The 18,608-nt window shown below is 41.9% G+C and overlaps 1 protein-coding gene across 2 annotated transcripts in view; it reads right to left on the bottom strand.

Annotated features, from left to right (window-relative positions):
* The window catches only part of PLPPR1 (phospholipid phosphatase related 1), a 135,341-nt gene that overhangs the window by 71,091 nt on the left and 45,642 nt on the right, over positions 1 to 18,608 (bottom strand). For both annotated transcript variants that reach the window (XM_069776940.1, XM_069776939.1), the window contains one exon: positions 1,591 to 1,699. In XM_069776940.1, coding sequence (XP_069633041.1) covers positions 1,591 to 1,653 — 63 coding nt within the window. In that variant the 5' untranslated portion in view covers positions 1,654 to 1,699. The remainder of the gene's footprint in view (positions 1 to 1,590; positions 1,700 to 18,608) is intronic.

The following is an 18,608-nucleotide window of genomic DNA, read 5'->3' as shown; positions in this document are numbered from 1 at the left end:
AGCTCATGGAATAAAGCAGTGACCCATTGTCTCAGTAAGAACAGCCCCTCAGTTTCCCCAGGGAGCAGAGATTCCCCAGGAAGCTGGACATTATGTCGGTGACAAATCCCTGTGAAGCACTGCAAGGCTCAGCTACCTTCTCACACTGGTGTCTGCCATAGCTGCAGTTGGGAAGCCCCTATGCCAAGCTTTACTAGTGGTTTTATTATGCTTTACCTCTGTCCTCATCTTCCAACCAGTCAGATTTCTCCTGCAAGGAAGGCCCATTCAAGTCAAAAGGACAACTTCCACTTACATTAGATTACGCACCCAGGGATCATCTGACTGTGTTTTGAGAGCTAAGCTGGTAGGACAGAAAGCAAGGAGTGCATACAAAGGAACTGTATCTCCTGGCTGGAGAAGATGCTTTGAAGAGGGGACTCCAGGTGAGTAAGGGTTAGAGAGGTCCTGGATACCACTGCATGCTTTTCCCATGTCCCTGGGGAAAGGTCAGTGCTCAGGAGCTCTGGAAAGCAACCATTCACAGTGCCCATTACACATGCTGCTGCAGCACATTGAAACCTTTCCAAGATTTCAGTGAAAATGGCCTAAGTCTTACACAACACTCAGCATTACAATTACTCTTTTGACTGTTCTTAGTGCTTCTCTTGTGGAAGTGCACAAGTTGCCTCATAATGTGGGCCAAAGAGTGAGTATTGTATCCAAGCTACATCAGACAGGTGGCTCTGAAGACGGTCAGTCACAGGCAGTTATCTCCTTTTCACCATCTAAATTTGATGGAAGCTTTCATCCTCGTTGGAAACCCAGAGTTGCCCCCCTTGCCTGGAAAACCATACCAGCCTTATAAGCACCAGCTGAACATACATTGATTTGGATAATGATTTTGGTCAGTCTAGCAGTGTTAGGGTAAGTAAAAGAAGCACCACAAAAAAAAGCAATTTGTACAGAGTAAAATAATAAGCCAATTTAAAAAACCAAAAAAACAAAATAAACTACCCTGAACAAAGATATGGAGCCATACTCCACTGTGGGAACAACCACTCCTGTAACTTCACTGCTAGTCAACTCACAGCCAAGCTTCTTCATACTTAAAGGATAGGCATGCCTTATCTAAATTTTATGTTCCACCTGAACTGAAACCAGAGCTGAGTGTTGCTTCCTAAGCCTATGAACCATTAGACTGTGAGAGCAGACATTTCCTTAAACAAGGTCTAGTCCTTGTGCAACAGCAAGATGGATACAAGTCTGAGAAAAAATGGGAAGATGAGCAATGACCTGCTGCTGACCTACACTGGGAACTACTGCCTGTTATCTACCAAATACCACAGGACTAGCTGGCAAATCTGGTAGAGGCAAGTTTTGAAAACACAGCATCTACTTGTTCTTGCGTGCTTGTACCTAAGATCTGGCTAACTCATGCAGGACTGTTTTCAGGGGATATTGATGACACTGAGTATGAAGATGGATATTCATGTTACAAGTAAGAAAGCATTCTTCCTTACAAACAAAATGGCCAACAAATGACTTACTTAATTCCTGCAGGGCAGAGCTGCCTTCTGTGTAGGCCTGGCAAATGAACACTGCACTCACCTCAACAAAGATGAAGCAGGGGATGATGGAATAACTTCTCTGGGTATTGTTTCCTAAAGCCATTTCTCATCACACTTCTTGGGCAGGCACTGTGCAAAACTTTATTACCCTGAAGAAGAAAAGACAAAGGTATTTCAGTATGTTTCACTTTTTTGCAAACTCCATATTTAACACAATGGGGTTCGTAACTTGGAGCACTGATATATTGGACCAGAGATACAGACTAAAAAGAACATCAAGGTCTAACTTGTGGTCGTACAAAGTAACCTGAGAAGGCACTCCCTTTGCAGCACAAAAGCAACAGACAGACACAGGTTACAAGATACATCATCTACACAGCAAAGAGTGGTAAGGAATACAACTGTTTTCCTTAATTACAATCCACTCCCAAGCAAAGGTTTCTTCCCTAGCATTGTAAAATCACATTTTCAGCCCACTGTCTTGCCTACAGTGTGTTTTAAATCAAGAGTCTTTTGGTAATTCACGTGTGAACTTGTACTTTGAAAGACACACTTACGTTACATTAATTGTACACATGATCAAAATGTTTATCTGCATGAAGCGTGACCTTCTGAAGATGACAGCATGTCTTATGCACAAAAAAACCCCTAACAAGCAAATAGAACAAATACGCAATGAAGGACTGCGCCCTTTGTAGCCTGCTATAAATTTGTACATTAACCCACAAAATCCTACCTACTTATTACTTCAGGCTACTGGCTATTCTAATTAACATAACACTGTATGCTAAGACACTTTATCTCTTTACAGCACAAAAAGCAGGAAAGGAGAGAACAGAAGACTAACACGGAGAATTTTTACTGAGAGTGCGTGTGCTTTTTGCATGCATGAGGTAAGACATCAAGAAGCTAAGTCTGGCTCAAATTATTTTAGAGAGAGGAATAAGCTAGCAGGGAAGGGGGGCTGGAAAAGCAGCATGTAGCTCAGAACTGCCAGGTGCATTCTTGCACAGAGCATAAGACACGGAAGAGAATGGAAATCCTTTGCTATCAAGTTCAACGTCAGCACGTCAAGCAAGAGCACAAATTTAGCTAGGCCCAACCTCACTTCCAACATTCACACAGAAACCCTGCCCTGATCATAAGCATCTCCACAAGCCAGGGCCAGGGTGGAGGAAGGAGGTGAAAGCTGGTGTATTTTCCAGAGGATGCTTTGCAAATCATCTTCCTCCAGCTCTTTGACCTCACTGGTATCTGGGTGGCAGTTCAGGCATTGGCATATGGAGCCTGTGAGGTTCACAAAGGGGTCTGTGCTTTCTCACCAGCTTTCAGCAAGGTGGAAGAAATACTATTATCAGAGCACCGAGTTCAGCAGAGGTTACGAAGCCTGATTGAAGCACTGGATCAGCTGCCAGTGCTTGCCACCTGCACCATGATGCAGGCTCTTGTCTTCCCACTGATGAACTACTTAATTTATTTGTTATCTCAGCTATTCACAATTTGACCCAGAGCTGTAAAATACACAATGTATATGACGGTTTTGGTAATACGGTTCTAGGCGCAGCACAGCTATGGTGACACCAGTGAAGCCACATCCTGGGTCAGAATGGCTTCTGAACTATTAACCATTGAAAAATGCAGTTCCAGGTCAAACAAAATACTCAGCAAATGTTACCCGTGACACTCTTCAGACATTCCCATCCTATGCTGTATCCCAGTTCTGAAATACAAATCTTCTGGATTTTCAAAATGCCTGGTTTTCCAAACATACTTCAACTTTACTTAGGGGATAAAATGGGTTTTATCTCAGAGGTTAGTGTAATCGTTTAAAAAAAAAGATGAGGTAATCCAACCCCATTTCGGCTGTGGAAAAAATTTCCAATCATTCATTTTTTAACAACACTTTTCATACTGCCAGCTCTTGTGCCATGTGCCTCTCTCTTTAACTTGGCAAACACATGGTGCCTGGTAGAATAGTAGGTTAAAGAGAGCAGCTTACAGAGCATTATTCCACGAAACTCTTTTTGTATCCTGGAGATACACTGTCAGCACCTTTTTTGCAAATCCTGTTTTTCAAATGGCTTAGTGCAAAGATGTTAATACCTCAGCACCTTCATGAATGCTTTGCCAGATCAAGCTTAGAAATAACCAAAGTCTTCCATAACCCTGTCCTGTAACCTCAAGCTGCGCCTTTAGTTCCAACTGCCGTGACTGCTCTGTGTTCCTAACCAAAGCAGAAGGGTGCAAGGCAACCCAAGAATTTAAGAAACATTCTCAACAGATGACTGAAAGCAGCTCCACAGACTAGCAAAGAAGCTGAGGGTTCTTAGTAGTCATATAAAATTGCCTAATTTAATGCGAGGGGAGTCCTGATGTCATAAATACGTATCACTGTGTCTGTTCTTTTAAGCTTATTCTGCACCACCAGTTTAAAAAACTGCATTGCCCATGGGAAAGCATTTTGCATGTCAGCTTCTCGTCTGTGATGACACATTTATGTCAGATGTAAGTAGTAAGAGACCAAATAGTTGCCTTATCAGGTCAGCTAATTCCCCGATTGTGGGAAAACTCTCAGCTAGCCTGTGGTTGTCATAGCAGGTCTTTTAACCAGCTCACTCGACAGAAGAGGACAGGGGAAGAAAAGTGTCATCTTGGTGGGAGCACCTTTTGTCTCTCTCCAGCTGGTAATGAGTCCTCTAGGGATGCAGACAGCAAAACACAGATTACAGCAATCCCTAGATGCTTCAGTCGGCAGAGCAGTCAGAGATAACCTATTTTTGCTCTCAAAGAATCAGGGAATCACAGTAAGATGTAAAACAAGTGTTTAATGACAGTCCTGTTTTATAATCCATGAAGATCTCTTTGCATGGAACAAATTTTCATGGTGCAAAGCCTCTAACCAAAGCAACGGGAAATAATAGCTATAATATCAGCATCTGGTATTGCCTTCTCCATTTTTTATTTTTATTTTTATCAATTTGACTCAATTGTTAAGGAACTCATGTTAGCAAAACTAGAAGAGGCTTTTTAGATCCCATTTGCTGTGACCTTTTAAGGCCTGGTATGTGAGCACTGCATGAGAGTAGAATTGGTCAAACCTATTCTAACAAATTAGGGACCACTGTAGAGGGAATAGAAATATTCTGAGCTCTGGTATTATCTTTAAACAATATATATAATTGTATAATACAACATTTTTTAATTAATTAGCATTAGCTAGTTCTCATGTTGCTCAATTTACCTCGTGCATTTTCAGAAATCCCCTGATCTACAGCATAGGAGGTTATTGTCTGACATCTCCTGGGAGAACAAGCAGAGACATAGAATATACATAAGTGAATTGAAAATTAACTGAAAAGGACAGCAAAGAAAGAAGAATTCAAGCTGAAGAGACTTTCTTGCCGCAGGGATCCATCCAGGGGAAAAGAGAAGAATGGGAGTCAAAGAGTGAAGGAAAGAAGAATGTTCTAAAAAAAGATATTGTCTTACAGGTTACTAACCAGCAGAAGAATTTCTAAAAGGCCCATTCAGGTATGTTATAAAGCTTTTTATGTGAGCACATGGCAGACAGCAAAAAGGACATATCTAGGACAAACTAGCATTTGCTGAGCCTTTATCATACAAGCTCCTGCAGCAGACACAGTACAGCTAATCGTTGTTCTGTGTAACCTGTGCTCAAACCCATTAACTACTGGTCCATTCCTTAGGAGACAGTGGTTACCCTTATGTTTTTTAAGCTATGTCCTGCATAGCTGAGAAGAGAAGATGAACCTTATGGCTTTATATATTGCTACAATGGGTATCTGTGCACCTGTGGAAAATACTAAAATCAACAATCCTGAAAAGCTAACAGGCACCGTTTATCATTGTTTTCAACCTATGTTTCATTTAATCAATACCAATGCATGTTTCTTTTGCCATTAGCTCAGAGACTGCCAGCCTGAAATGCAGTAACTGCTGTGCAGGCTAAGACAGCAGCATAGCCACTGGCACATGTGGGACATCACTTCACTGCAGAATCCCAAATCTGCTCAGACCAGAGGTGAGGAGGGCAATCACTGATCATGTGGTACCAGGATGTGGTGCAAGCACAAAAAAATGCATTGGATTTCCTGTCCCTCTTCATCTAGACAGCTTCATGATCTTTTCAGCAGCAGCTAACATTCTGTTTTAAAATAAAATGTAACTGTTATACTAGGAGGAACACAACTCTGCTACTTCTGTAACAACGTAAGATACTTAAAATGCAAGTAGCTCCCTATTTGTAAATTAGTTTAACCTTGCATTAACAATTTGCAACCCTCTGTTGGCAATTGGCTTCAAATTGTAAAGATCTTTATTCCCATTAAAATAAGAATTCTGTTTACAAGTAAAAAAATAAATCACTAGAACTTCTGCACCAGCCCGTGAAGGATCAGTTTGCCCAACTGAAACACGAAATTGTATATGTCAAACCTCCATTCAATTAAGAAAACAAATTCAAACTAATGCCACTGCTGAAGATGATTATCCAAGCTTTTGCAGAGAACTGTATCATTATAACCATTATTTATTACACTAGCTCTTACAGATCTCATTCTAAAGCGGAGTCCTCTATTTCCTGTGGGGGAAGGAAAGCCAGAAAGAGTTGAAGCAATTTGCCAGACATCACACAATGACTCAATGTCTAGGCTGAAGAAAGACATATTATTCTCAGGCTCCTGTCAAGTGCTCCATCCACTTGACTATACAATCTCTACACTTCAAATGCACTTGCTAATTCCTGCAGAAGAACTATGCGGTTCCCATTGCACATTTAAGTAATGCAGGTTTCCCTTAGCTTTCTGCTGAAACCAAACTGTTTTCCTACTGAAACCACGACATGCACATCACAACTCTGCACAAGTACTGATCAAACAAACACCAAGACGTGACAGCCTTGCATCCTCTCTATGCAACTTCACCCCTGGCATGTCTAAAGGCACCTCATTATCACAGTGCAACCCTGGCATGAACATGCATGTAATTTTGAATGGGCTGCAACAGGGTTAAAATGTCTTTCCCAAAGCTCTTTTCCACATAAACCTAACCAATGCATACAAAAGGGCCTAAGGAATCAAAGGTAAGATTTTCCTACAAAAGCAGTCATGGCTATTTAATGTTTTCCCGGCTAAAGCACATTTTTAGTGTTTTCAAAGTAATCAGCAACACTGAGTGGTGGCATGAACCATTCCAAAAGCCAAATTGTGTGAGGAAAAGCACAAATGACATTGTAGCATAAAGACCTGCTTGTGATTTGATTGATCTGCCTTGCATCCAAACATAACACAGACTATTTGCTTGGTGTTATTGCATAGAAGTAGTAAAACTGAGAAAATAGCACCACATCTGCAACAGTTAGAAGGTACCAGACGACTGGCACTCAGTTTGCTGTCTCAATGAGCCAGAACAGACTGGTTTTGACCTACAAACGAGAAAGTTATCCTTTGGATCAGGTTGCCCTTGATCTATGGAAAAGTGCATACACACGGCAGAGCTTGGGCAAGAGGGAAGACACTCACTTAGCTCTGGCTTCCCACCTTCAAAGAACCCTTTAGCCCACCCACCATGAACTGAGAGGCAAAGAGCCACCAACACCACAGCCACCAGAACAGTCACATGGTGTCACGCTGATGATGTTGTATGCCCAAACCCTGAATAACATGTTTGAGTCACACTTGATTTTTACTTGTCGTGGTTTAACCCCAGCCAGCAACTAAGCACCATGCAGCCGGTTGCTCCCTTTCCCCCCACCCAGTGGGATAGGGGAGAGAATTGGAAAAAAAAAAAAAGTAAAACTTGTGGGTTGAGATAAGAACAGTTTAACAGAACAGAAAAGAAGAAACTAATAATGATAACAATAATAAAATGACAATAATAATAAAAGGATTGGAATATACAAAACAAGTGATGCACAATGCAATTGCTCACCACTCGCTGACCGATGCCCAGTCAGTTCCCAAGCAGTGATCCGCCCAGGCCAACTCCCCACAGTTTATATACTGGGCATGACATCCCATGGTATGGAATAGCCCTTTGGCCAGTGTGGGTCAGCTGTCCTGGCTGTGTCCCCTCACAACTTCTTGTGCCCCTCCAGCCTTCTCGCTGGCTGGACATGAGAAGCTGGAAAGTCCTTGACTTAGTCTAAACCCTACTTAGCAACAACCGAAAACATCAGTGTGTTATCAACATTATTCTCATACTGAACCCATGCTATACCAGCTACTAGAAAGAAAATTAACTCTATCCCAGCTGAAACCAGGACACTTGGTAACTCCGAAACTGCCTAGTAGCTGATCACAAACAAATGTGTGTTCCGTTTCAAGACTTGGCTGGTGAATGTCTCCCAGAGCACTCCTGTATCAGTAACACAACATCCCACTTTGCAAGAACACTGAAAAGAGGAGCTGAACAGGTGAAGCAGGAGCTCAGTCTACTGGATCTAGATCTCACCACAGAATAACATTTATTATAAACTTTCCTAGCAGCATAAATGCCTGGTTTCTATTAAAGCTACAGCCATTCAAAGAAATTGGCCTGCCAGTGATACTGCTTCTCACTTGTCTCCACAGATTCAATGAAAAGAAACTAATTACATATCACTAATGATAGCAAGTAAAAGAACAAAAACCTGCCACCGATACACAAAATAAACCCACACATGTTCACCATCACAAAAAACCATTTTGCAGCATTTGAGTATTAAGCCAGAAAAACATTTTCTCTGATGAGAGTTCTGACCTTTTTCTTCTAGCAGAGGTCACATTTCTGCACTCATACTAGCAAACCATTTTATGGCAAACAATGATACCTAACTAATATAGTTCATAGCATATCTGAAATGATGATCCTTGGTACAAACCCCACCTTGTTATGAAGAAAGCTACATGAATAGCTATCTGGATTCCTAAACTACCTATCTCTTAAAAATGTGTTGCTGAATCCCTGGTGGCAAAGCAGGGTTTGATCAACAGGCGAAAGTGATACCGGAGATTTTAAGAATTCTGTTAGGGATGTCTTCCTTTGCTACTAGCTTCACACAGAAAATTATCCCGTGTCTGAGTGATAAGCAGCAGTATAAAATCTGTAGACAGGCAGACTGATAAGGGATCTGCACTACTTATATCTTGAGAGAGTTCATGTGTTACGTCAGCATGGCAGAGGCCTCATAACAACTTCTCACTGCAGGGAGGCAAGTGAAATCCCAATGCCACAGCTGCTAGCAACAAAATTTACATGACGCCAGTTGGCCAGAGTTTCACAGATGTTGCCTAAGTAGAACCTAAACCATAACTGTAAATAGCAGATATATGTATGCTAACATCCAGGAAACCAAGCAGAATGACCACAAGCCTTATTTTGAACTCTCTCACACCCAAAAACCTTTTATTGTCATGCAGATCTGAAAGTGTCATCACAGCTGACCTGTTTCATTTGGCAAGGCATTGAATTCCTTGCAGAAATGTTCAGTATATCACTTACTCAGTGTTGCTTTGAATGATACCCACTACAATGTGGTGTCACATCAGCAAAACCAGATGAATAAAAAGTTTAACCTTCTATAGCTGACAATGCTCCTCTCTTTCTTGCCAAAGGATTAGCAGTGCATAATAAATTAAGAAGGAATCCAACAACGAGATTCATTAGGAAATTCTTAAAAAAAAGTAACAAGCAGTCTCTGAAAAAACACAACCACCAAACCACTGAATTTATCCATGCAATTAACAAGACTGATCCTGCTCCTAACTTTCAATTAACTCAAAAAAGCTAATTGTTCTAGCTCTCATTTAATTTCTTCAAACTTTAAAGTGAATCTAAATGAAATAGTTGTGCATTATCCTGGACAAAAGAAAATGACTAGTTCTGGCCTTTACCCATCCACCTGAAGGCAGGTCATCTTGATTTAGACTAATTTGCCTTGTGAGCTTCTCTGAACAAATGCAAAAGGCAACCGGTCATTTCTTTTACTGTTAACTGGTTAAAACTCCAGTATCTTTAAGGGCATTTATAGCAATAAACTGGCAGGTGTGGTCAGCAATAAAGTAACGGTTCATAGACATAAGAGACTCTGAATTCCAGAGGTTAGTAACATGATCAGTTTAAGGAAAATACAGCAGTCTATAGTTCCAAAAGTAACATATTCAAGATCCAGAACTGCAACTGATTTATTAATCATGAGCTTGAGACATGGGTACCCTGTTTAGCTCTATGCTAAACCACCAGTTTTAAAATATTGTATAGATTTCTAATTTCACTGTCTCATCTCCACAGCCTACCAAGAAAATAGTCAAGACCCCTTTTTATTTACAGCTGACAGTCTTGCAAGGCTTCAGCTGGAAACCAAATATTAAAGTATGACCTCCCTGATATTTGGGATACTATCATGAATGGCTTGTGACTGAATTTCACCCTTTGAAACCAATTCCATTGCATTTGGTGCCTCTCCACGCAAAGCACTGACAGGCACTGAGGAAACTCTGGACAGTTTCAACAGGAAAAAAACAGAGCAGCATTCTCCTCAGGGTCTCACCGCAGTTAACTGGTGGATAAGGACGAAGACACTGAAGAGGAAGAATAAAACAAAAGAAAACCTCAAGTTTTGTAACACCAGGTTGTGTAATACAGAGGGTAACAATGCAACAGCACAGGAGAGGAAAACTGGATGAGCTGCAGAAAAAATGTTATGGGATGGAGGGCAGACGAGGAAACAGACCACAAGTTTTTCCTATGATGGGAAACCACAAGAATGAAAATTTTGCCTACTCTAATAAAGGGATATCAATACAATGGATTCTAGAAATCAATTCTCCTTTCCCCTCCCAAATTTCTCAGGGTTTTGCAGAAAAGATTTTAATATTAATTAAAAGAATTTTTAAATTATTAAAATAATTAATTTTAATATAAGAAAAAATATCCAAAGAAATTTCCTCATTCAGATGGAAATTGATACTTTACTCCAGAAAACTGCTAGTGTTGTTCTGTCTTTTCTTTTCAAAGCATCCTTAGTCAACACTCCTATTGAAATCTATTGAGCTACTAAAAAACCAATTAGTTGCTTATGTGTCAGCAAGAATAAAAAGTAATGGTTCTTTATGTGGAATAGAGTTTCACAGCTATGCACAGAAAGAATTTTGGGAACTCCAATATTAAAAACATATTTCAAAAATATATGCTGCAATGGTCTTTTTGCATACCACCCCTGCTAGGCCCAAGTCCAAGCAAGCTGCTGATTCACGCACTGGAGTGCAATCATTGAATCATGTCCTTTTTAGCTGCAGGAGGAACCGAGCAGTTTCAGTCTCAACGTAACTGGCCAGCCGGGATTTCCCTGATGCCATGAGTGGCTCGCACTGGAACAGATCTAGCGCAACCGGTCCCAGCACCGATCTGCCCCTCTCCCTGCTACCTGGCAATGCTATGCATCTGCTCCCTGACAGTTTCCAAGGGGGTACAACCAATCCAGCTGACAGAGATGAAAGAAAAGTCTATGGGATGCTCTGACTGATAACTGAACCAAGAAAAAAATAAACGGCCCTATCACACCTCTCCTCGCTGAGCAAGCAATGGCATATCCTTCTCCTTTATTTGAAAGAAGAGGCTTGTGCAAAGTGCCAGCTACTCTCAGGCTTCAGATGGAGATCTTCAAGGAAACTTCCAGACCTCTCTCCTCCTACTTTCCTGCTACGACAACTTAGGAAGCCAAGGTTCATACAGGTCATAGTCTAATGAGAAAACAGCGGGAATATTGAGATGAGCATGGAAATCAACAGAGTACTGCTATGTTACATAGGGTGAGGGGAAGAAAACTGGGTGAGTAATATGTTTCTATTTATTGCCAAATTTTTTCGGGGATGAAAGCCGCATTGAAAATTTCAGGTCAAAATTGTGGTGAGCTATTAGTAAACACTAGGCATGTAATAAGCACAAGCCAGTGGACTCTACACAGGAAAAAATGCATTCATTTTGTCCCCTCAGGGTCAAGCAAGCAAAACAATGTGACTATTGATTGCAAGCTGTAATGTTATGAAAGTAAACAAGCAACTGCCTCACCACACTGTAGCCTTTGGTGATGAGACCCAGAGGCACAACCTCTTGCTCTTCTGATATTCTGGTATTCATATTGGTAGTGAAGCTGCCAGAGTAATACAAGGACTGCATGGACTCCCACTCCTGCAAACCTGGCAGGCAAACTCAACCTTATGTGGATTTTTTATCTCTTCGCCTGGTTTATTAAAATCATCTTCACCTTCATCCCTTGTAAGGACAGAGTACAACGGATTTCTGGCATACCTCTTCTGTTCTCCCCTATAAAACACTATGGTAGAAGCTCTCCTTAATAGCAAAAAAAAAAAAAAAAAAAGGAAGCGGGAGAAGAAAAATAGCCCTAATTTTTTGCTTTCCTCTTTTTATCTCTACATCCATTATGTGGCCAAGGGAAGCACTTATACCCCCTATAGGCTGAATACTGTCATTTGCCCACTTCTAAGGACAGCACTGTAGTACAGCACATGCGGGTTATGTGGGCCTCAGAAACAAAACCTGGATGGAAAGTCAAGAATTTAAGAATTTACTGTTAGACTACCTGACATCTTAACAGTCCAATAAAATCACTGTTACTAGTCCAGATCTACTTATTACCATAAAAAAAAAAAAATCAGCAAACTGTAACAAAAATGTTTCAAAATAGTTAAAAATCATTTACAGACTTTGTAATACCTCTCCCTTCTCTGCGGTGTTATGTTCACCACAGATCCCTCTGACTCCTATGGCTGATGGCTTTAGTCTGGGATGGGAGAGGGGGTTATGGCAAGCTGTCGATGTCCTGAGCTTTTCTCCGAGAGGAAGGCATCAATGCTTACAGTGGGAGCTTATTCCTCTTTAGTCCAGGATCCAGCTGGGACTTCTAACATACCTCACACCTTGCTTGTTCTACACTCTTCTGCAATTCCATGTCACATTCAGATTTGCTATGTATGGTATACTTTACATATTCTTTCTTTGCTCTCTTTGTGACGTCTAAAACCAGCTTGACTCATGTCACAGCTGCATTCCTCTAGAGACCTGTAACTGACCATTGGTGGGTTTGTTGGTAGTAGCTCCGTTGGCCCTGGTACCACCTTGTGCCCACACTTTTAAGGCCTCTGCTATTGTCCCATGTCTGTTCTCCTCCATGCTGCATTTTTATTCTAGGTTCATGCAGTTCATTTTACACGGAATAGCGACTTGTTAGTTCTAACTATTAGGTAGAGAAATATATGAAAATTATTATCAAAATAGGCACTACATTATACAATCATATAAAAGCAAGCTAAAGCTAAAACTGATTAGATAACAGCTACCACTTCGTTAGACAATTGCTGTTACAGCTAAAAAGACCAGAACAAAGCTCTAGGCAGGCCAAGACAAGCCCTGACGTTGCAGATCTGACAAAACCTTGTGCTGACAGAATAGTTCAGAACCCGTGTTCTGTTACTAGAAAAGGCAATATAGGATTTGTCTGGCTACAAGGCCACAACCCCATCCCCCCGGCTTTGGACAGACTGCAAAACATAGGCTTTCACCTATGAATCCAGCAAGGCTGTGCAAACCCTTCTGTGGAGTTAAGCCCCTGATTAGGGCCAAGTACTGGTCTTCTTGGAGGCCTGTGCTCTCCCCTGTGTGATCTTGTCTCATGACAACTATACAGGTCTCAGAAGCACTCACATGGCCATTGTTTGACCTGTTAAGCATTTGATTTTTAAAGGCAATACAGTCTACACAAACACAAAACTGTTATGATTAAAATGACAACCATAGCATACAAACCGAAATTCTGAAATTCCTGTAGCTGAGACCGTAATGTTACTTCTAAGAGTGTGATGTGATTAAAATCACATTCTTTGATAGTTTTCATGAGATATACACCTATTATTAGGTGAATTGTATACAGAACATTAGCTTACAATATTTTCTGGATGCTAATATGTGCATTTGAGTGTATATGTGCACACAAATTCATATACAATCAAATACAACCGGAGGCTACCAACTGCATGACAGATGATGACTGGAAATAAATGGAACAATTTCATAATTGAACTTGGTCAAAATATGATGAAACAGTCATGTAAACACTAAAAGCTGACATCGGCACATAACCATGACCATCTTGCCCTGTGCTGTTTGCTGCCATCCTTCTAAGGAGACCGTCGGGAACATCATGTTGTGCTTAATAGCCCTTCACTGCTGATGCACAGCTCTCACCTCTAAAATACTATTATTCTAATTTTCCAAAATTACCTGATAAGCTCTTTAAAAATGAAACAATCCTTTCCAGCAAATTGGTGTAGGACTGCATACCATAAACATACACAGCATTTTGAATAGCAAAGGAAACCAATTTTTACCATCTGTTATTTTCTGCCCATCTGAGGGCCACATTAGTCTAGCTGCTTTACCTCTGAAAACATTCTTTGTAAATGTTTCTGCCTTTTCTTCCAAAACATTCTGGAAGGCATGCCAGAGGAGCTATAGAGCCCCAAATGCCACACTTGCTGCTTCTCTACACGCAAGGCTCGCACCACGATGGAGACTCCTGCTCTCATTGTGCATCACACTCTGCCTTCTCTGCAGCAGCCCATGCTCCTGCAAGGCCTTGGTTAGTGCAAGTTTCAGACTAAACTGGTTTCAGTGTATTGCCCACCACCTGCTCTGTTACTGTGCTTCCAGGCTGCTTCTCAGAGTCAGTGTGGTCCTGCAGCTGTACCTCGGCAATCACTGCACCTTGGCTTCTTCTACGTGCATGTCTCTTTCTTTGCTCCTGCTATAACCAAGTTGTCACCCCCTCACTCTCTTTCACAATTTGCTTCCTTAGAATAGTTGTCCTAATTGCAGATATCACAGTCTGCACCTGATATACAGTATTTTCTGTTCTATCAATAGACAGTATGCAGCAGCTCCTAGGCACTTTATTTCCTGATCAACTCTTAATTCTACCAGAACCGTAGGCTCCGAGCTTTCCCCAGTCTCCACATTTTAACTTTGCGCAAGACCCAGAAACACAAGAGGTACCTGTAGGCTGAGACTGAGAGGTTGGGGGCACCAGGTTTTATTTCTTTTTTTGTACTGATCTCCACCAAAAGGCCCAGTATGACACTGAAGCACTGCCCCACTGCTTCAATTCCCCCTGCGACCATCATGCTAAGCAAAGGTACCTGCCACAACCCTCTTCCCACACACATGCTTTTGACACCACTTTTCCTGAGTAGTGGGAAGTCACAGTTTGCAAAGGTAGCAGTTTGTACTGCCTCTTTGTCTTTCCTAGCCCGAGGATTTTTCTTTAGCTTACAATCATTTATTTTCCTCCTACACACTCCTATTTCTCTTAACCAAGGTTCTGCCTCAGGACACATAGTTCACATATTTATGGGCCCTAAAATCAGATGCCCTCCTGGGCATCCATTCACCACAGCTGTTCTATATGCAGTTTGTTTGATACACAGATCTTGTCCCCAGCTATTGTTTAGAAAGGTGCTCTCCCAACTTCTGTGACTGCAAATCCGTATCAGTAAAGAAATTCTGAGCGCACCCGCATAATGTATTTAATCTATAAATCATATACATGTAGTATTGTACTAACATAAACAGTTTTAAAAATTTACTAATGGGACAAAAATATTTTCTTCCACACCCCAATGGACTGTCTTATGCACCCTTTGTGGTGCACACACCCCGTTTTGGAGACCACTTGTTTAGAAGACCACAGACAGAGCCTGACAATCTCTTCTGACCCAAAAATGCATTTATTTGGCACATGCTCTTTCCTCCAATGTAACTTTTCACCTTTTGCTATTCCTTTTCAGGCTTGTAGAAGTCAATGCACCTCCTCAGAGTGATGATTTGTGGCTGCAGGGGATACATCTAACCCAGCTTTTACAGCCACCCACTGAACAGCTGTAGTGGAAGCTTGTACAGCAGTGTCTCACTCAGCCACGTGTGCTGGTTTTGGCTGGGACAGAGTTAATTTTCTTCACAGTAGCTGGTATAGGGCTGTGTTTTGGATTTTGCTGGAAACACTGCTGGTAACACAGGGATGTTTCAGTGAGTGCTGAGCAGTGCTTACACAGAGTCCAGGCCTTTTCTGCTTCTCACCCCACCCCACCAGCGAGTAGGCTGGGGGGGGCACAAGAAGTTGGGAGGGGACACAGCCGGGACAGCTGACCCCAACTGACCGCAGGGATATTCCAGACCATAGGACGTCATGCTCAGCATATAAAGCTTGACGAAGAAGAAGGAAAGGGGGGACATTCAGAGTGATGGCGTTTGTTGTACTGAGTGACTGTTAAGCATGATGGAGCCCGGCTTTCCTGGAGTTGGCTGAACACCTGCTTGACATGGGAAGTGGTGAATGAATTCCTTGTTTTGCTTTGCGTGCGTGTACAACTTTTGGTTTCCCTATTATACCGTCTTTATCTCAGCCCATGAGTTTTCTCACTTTTACCCATCCAATTTTCTCCCCCATCCCACTGCAGGGGGAGTGAGGGGCTATGTGGTGCTTAGTCACCAGGTGAGGTTAAACCATGACACCATGGTAAGGCAAATACTTCTTTCCTATTTAAGAAGCCATTCAGTGCCCGTATTTTTATTTAAAGGGCCTAATTTTGCAGCCCAGCCTGTTTAAAGTTTTGCGGACAGCTCAGTAGTTTTGTAACAACTTGAAATGTCTCTGATTGCACATTACCTTTTTTTCCCTTACCCCTCAACCTTCTCATTTTACAGCAGCAACAGGTGTTCCAAAATACACTTTGAAGATTCCCAGTATCTCATTAACAGGAGCAATGGGACTTGTCACCCTCTACTCCTCTGAGTGAAGGATGGGGTTGAACTAGGACAAACCATAGGTCTCTGTCCACCCCATCACCACTTTTGGAAGGTGCTTCAGTAAGAAGCTGTGTTTAAGCATTACATTGCCCCAGTGCTGCACTTAAGTTTTTCACCTCAGTCTCGTATGTCTGCACCCTTCCCTTTCAGGATTTGCGTGCATGTCTCTGTGTGTGTGTCTGTGTTTGTGTGTCTGTGTGTCTGTCAGGGGCAGGGGGTGGGGTGGGGCCTCAATCCCTTATTTTCAGTCCTAACTGCCTTTTCTCATGCCTTTTCTCTCTTTTCTCATAAGCCATTAATGCCTCATTCTGTTCCAGCATTTGCTTCCTCAGAGTAGTTGCTTACAGGCTTTGTGGTACTGCATAGCACTTTTAACTTACTATTTCACTGCAAAACCATTAACTTTTACTCTCTCCCAGTTTACTTGTCCCATCTCATTTTCTCTCTCTTGTTTTTGATTCTGTTTCTTCAGTTTGGAAATTCTCGTCCTGTCTCTTCACCACCATTCCCCTGCACATCTGATGTCTTCACAGGACTGTTTTGGTTGTGCTTTTTTCTTCCAGTTTTGCAAACTCTTAGCCAGCATCTGGGACAGTCCTGTAGGAACCTGGATTCCAAGAGTCGGTACACCACTGTCTAACTCACATCCCTAGGTGGGTCATCTTTTCCTTTGAAAACCAAGGAATTGACAATTTAGGGAGCTGCATGAGCAAGCTTCCACTTCCACTCTTGAATAGTCATAACAGTAAAAAGATGTAACCCTGCTTTCTTGCCTTTCTCTTATAGGTGTTCCGGGTTTTCTGTTCTTTATCCAACTTTGCACAAAAGCCTGCTCAAAGTAAAAAAAAAATAAAATAAAATTTGGACCCAACTACATTGAGGGAGAGATGCAGGGATAAAGACCTCTGTTCACCTAGGACTATAATAAGAACATTTTAAACCAGTATCAGCTAAGGCTAGGTTTCCATCTGGCTCCACTTTGCTCAGACTCTCACCTACTTTTATCAGACTCTGTCAGCTCACACTGCACAGGCTGACACCTAACTAAACTCAAATTTGCCTAGGCTGAGCTCCAGCCAGATTAAGACAAGGAGGCAAAGACCATCTTTTCCCTCCTCTGTGTTTTTCCTCTAATCCTTTATCATCTAAGTTGTCAAAAAATGCCCCAGCATGTCATGAAGGCCCCCAGAATGGCTTGCCCACTATCTTCACCAACTTGATGAACTTGTGCCATCTATGTGGGCCAAAGAAGTACACCTCACCTCAAGAGTAAGGCATTTACTGTTGGCCTAACTGAAATCTTAAAGCTAATGAAATTATTTCAGTCTCTGGCTTGCCACTAGCAGTGGATACAATGGGGCACATTAGGAACTGTAGTAGGACCCCTTTACTATTTCTCACAAGTTTAAGCCAGTATTTCATATACAGAGGCTCACTCTTATAGCTGTTAATGTCACGTGTTAATTATCCATTCATACCTGCATCATGATTATGACTATTCAATAGGTGATGAGATCATAAGAGCTGCAAGTTTCTTCTTGGGGCTTCCAGTGGAGCCATGTGATGTTGTACCATCTAGGCATCAATCGTACAACACGGCCACAGCTTAGCTTAGAAGCCACAGTTACGCATCTACTTACTCTTGTATGTGGAGAAACAACCAACATCAGTGTGATGGCTGGCATCTTGGCCAACAGACCAGGGAGTGATCCTGATTCCTCCAGAACAAAAAGCTGCTTTAGCCTGCGTCCACTTCTCCACAGAAAGTGTTGCAACAGACATCCAAACTCTGTAGATCAGACACACATGGGGATTGTGAGACATTTTTTCACCAGTTGGTCTCAGCTGCTCATCATTTAAAAGTGGCCAAACACTGACCACATCGTTGCCCTCCACTGCCAGTGACAGGTACATCCAGAGGGAGATGCTTCTGCTCCTCTTGCAGTTTGGATGCGTTAATGATCTCTGCAGAGAGCACAGCTGCCATAAAAATGGCCAGAGCTGAGTTTTTCAAAGCACTGCTTAGCTAACTGTACGGTCACTGAAGGCAGGGATAAAACTTCCACATATAACAGAGTCCAGCAACAGCTAAGACTGTGTCTCAGTTTAACTAAAAATTCAGCTTTCAGTCTCCCGATACTTGGATCAAGGGTACCAGAGCTGTGTGTCTCCATGCATTGT

The sequence above is a fragment of the Haliaeetus albicilla genome, chromosome Z, assembly GCF_947461875.1.
Source record: "Haliaeetus albicilla chromosome Z, bHalAlb1.1, whole genome shotgun sequence".
NCBI lineage: Eukaryota > Metazoa > Chordata > Aves > Accipitriformes > Accipitridae > Haliaeetus > Haliaeetus albicilla.
This window is presented reverse-complemented; position numbering and strand designations above follow the sequence as displayed.